The sequence below is a fragment of the Primulina tabacum genome, chromosome 18, assembly GCF_025594145.1.
Source record: "Primulina tabacum isolate GXHZ01 chromosome 18, ASM2559414v2, whole genome shotgun sequence".
NCBI lineage: Eukaryota > Viridiplantae > Streptophyta > Magnoliopsida > Lamiales > Gesneriaceae > Primulina > Primulina tabacum.
Genome location: NC_134567.1, coordinates 24577282 through 24579362, shown reverse-complemented (window position 1 = coordinate 24579362; position 2081 = coordinate 24577282). Strand labels below are relative to the sequence as shown.

At 35.2% G+C, this 2081-nt stretch overlaps 1 protein-coding gene across 1 annotated transcript; it reads left to right on the top strand.

Moving 5' to 3' along the window:
- Nucleotides 1–916: 916 nt before the first annotated feature.
- Nucleotides 917–1453, top strand: LOC142532406 (basic leucine zipper 43-like). Its single transcript, XM_075638713.1, has one exon. The coding sequence runs from the start codon at nt 917–919 to the stop codon at nt 1451–1453; it is 537 nt and encodes a 178-aa protein (XP_075494828.1).
- Nucleotides 1454–2081: the final 628 nt, after the last annotated feature.

The following is a 2081-nucleotide window of genomic DNA, read 5'->3' as shown; positions in this document are numbered from 1 at the left end:
CGCGATACCGATATGAAGCTGATGTGTAAATGTCACATTAACACTTCTAATTAAAATGGTAAATTAAATGAATAGAGGACTAAAATCGCTAAATAAAAACATCTAAAACCAAAATCGAAATATTTCAAAAAGAAATTAATTTATATATTGATCTCGTACTCTCCCTCAAATATTTTATTTTCTTTAATAAATATCCTCAATGCCCCCCGATCATTATATTACCATACGATATATTGGAATTATTTTGTGGGCTTACATAATTTAATTAATGGTACATAAACAAGCTATCTAATAAATGATCAAATAAAGTGATCTATTTAATTATGGATTTCCAAAGTATTAAATAAATTGATATGGTCCACCTTATGTGTACCAGTCCATTTAAGTCTTCTATGATGAGTTGAAACTGCTAAGGTTATATAAGGTTATGGTCCCCAAGGCATATAGAGCATAACACAGAATATATACGGTATTCATATTCTAGATATCTCTCATTCTCCCATCAAAGGCAAGAATAAGGTGGTCGATTCTCTGTTGCCTTGGAAGATCCATAACTCTGACGCTATATCAATCAATGGATTCTGGTATGTGTTTACTGTTGTTTATATTTTCTGATAATTCGACATGAATTTATGACGTGTTGTGATATATGGATTTAAACACATGATTTATAGATTTATTTTATTAAATATCCAATAATATGCATATATCGATCCATCCATTATATTCTATACTCTTTCCCTTTAATGGTTTGTTTCAATATCTCTGCTTATGTAAGACTCCTGGAACTATTCCTCACTGAATTTTTCTTGTCCTATACAATAAAGCCTCCCCTATAAATCCCCTCCACTCTTCACACATTCTCACCCACAAAATAATAAGGCTTAGAAAAAGACAACTTTTCAAGATCCAAGCAATGGATTGTTTGGCTGTTCATGAGAACTCCTCAAACTTCCACTTGACAATGCAAACCAATTTAAAACTACCATTTGATGATCATCACCTCAACAAATTCTTAACCCACTTCCCGAACCATCAAACGACTCCCCGGATGCAAGAAATCGTCCCGAACTCTTCGTCCGTCAGCAACAACTCAATCTCCGATGATGCTGATGAAAACCAGTTCAGTAGTAGCAGCGTCATAGATGAAAGAAAGAGGAGAAGAATGATATCGAATAGGGAATCCGCTAGACGATCGAGGATGCGTAAGCAGCTGCACCTTGACGAACTTTGGTCTCAAGTTCTTCGTCTCAGAACCGAAAATCACAGTCTTATGGATAGATTGAACATTGTGTCCGACAGCCATGGTAAAGTTCTTCAAGAAAATGCGAGGCTCAAGGAAGAAGCTACGGATCTTCGAGATATTGTGACCGAACTACAAATTTGCAATTCTTACTCCATTTTCAGAGATCTTGAAGACATCCCATGCAACATAGCCCACGACTTAAAATGAATATCGCTGCAAAGAGTTAAGGCCGTGAGGCCAACAGCCCCAAGAAACAAAGTTGTCCACCTATGTATCTTTTTTTACATCTGTTCGTTTTTAATTTAATGTCAACCATTGTTTTCTTTGAGTTTAGTTCACTTAATCCCGCAAGAATCATTCACCATTTGGAAGAAGAAAATAAAATCAAATAATCAATCGTGAAACTAAGCCCCACTTGGTAGGAATAAGGCCAAATGATCAACGACACATTGACAGCGTGCGAAATAGCTGAATATCAAGCGGCACCGACGGGTTTCTACTGATCTTTAATGTCCAAGGGGCTTAGGTATAAGGCACCGTTTGGTACAAATGACTCATTCGTTATTTATTTCACTCAAGTTTTTCAATAATATGAGTTTAAAAATAATTATATCGTCCTTATATTTTAATTAATAATTATCCCATCTCACGAGTTCAAAGTGGACTTTCTTACAAAACATATGATTTCAACATGATATCCGAATAAATTATATAGGACTGAACGATTGTCGTTTTACAAAAAATTATAGCTGATGGAAACAGTACAACTCTTTTGATCGCTCTCCGGTATGTGGATTCTTTTTGTTCTTGATTTCGATGCCCGACCAACAAATTA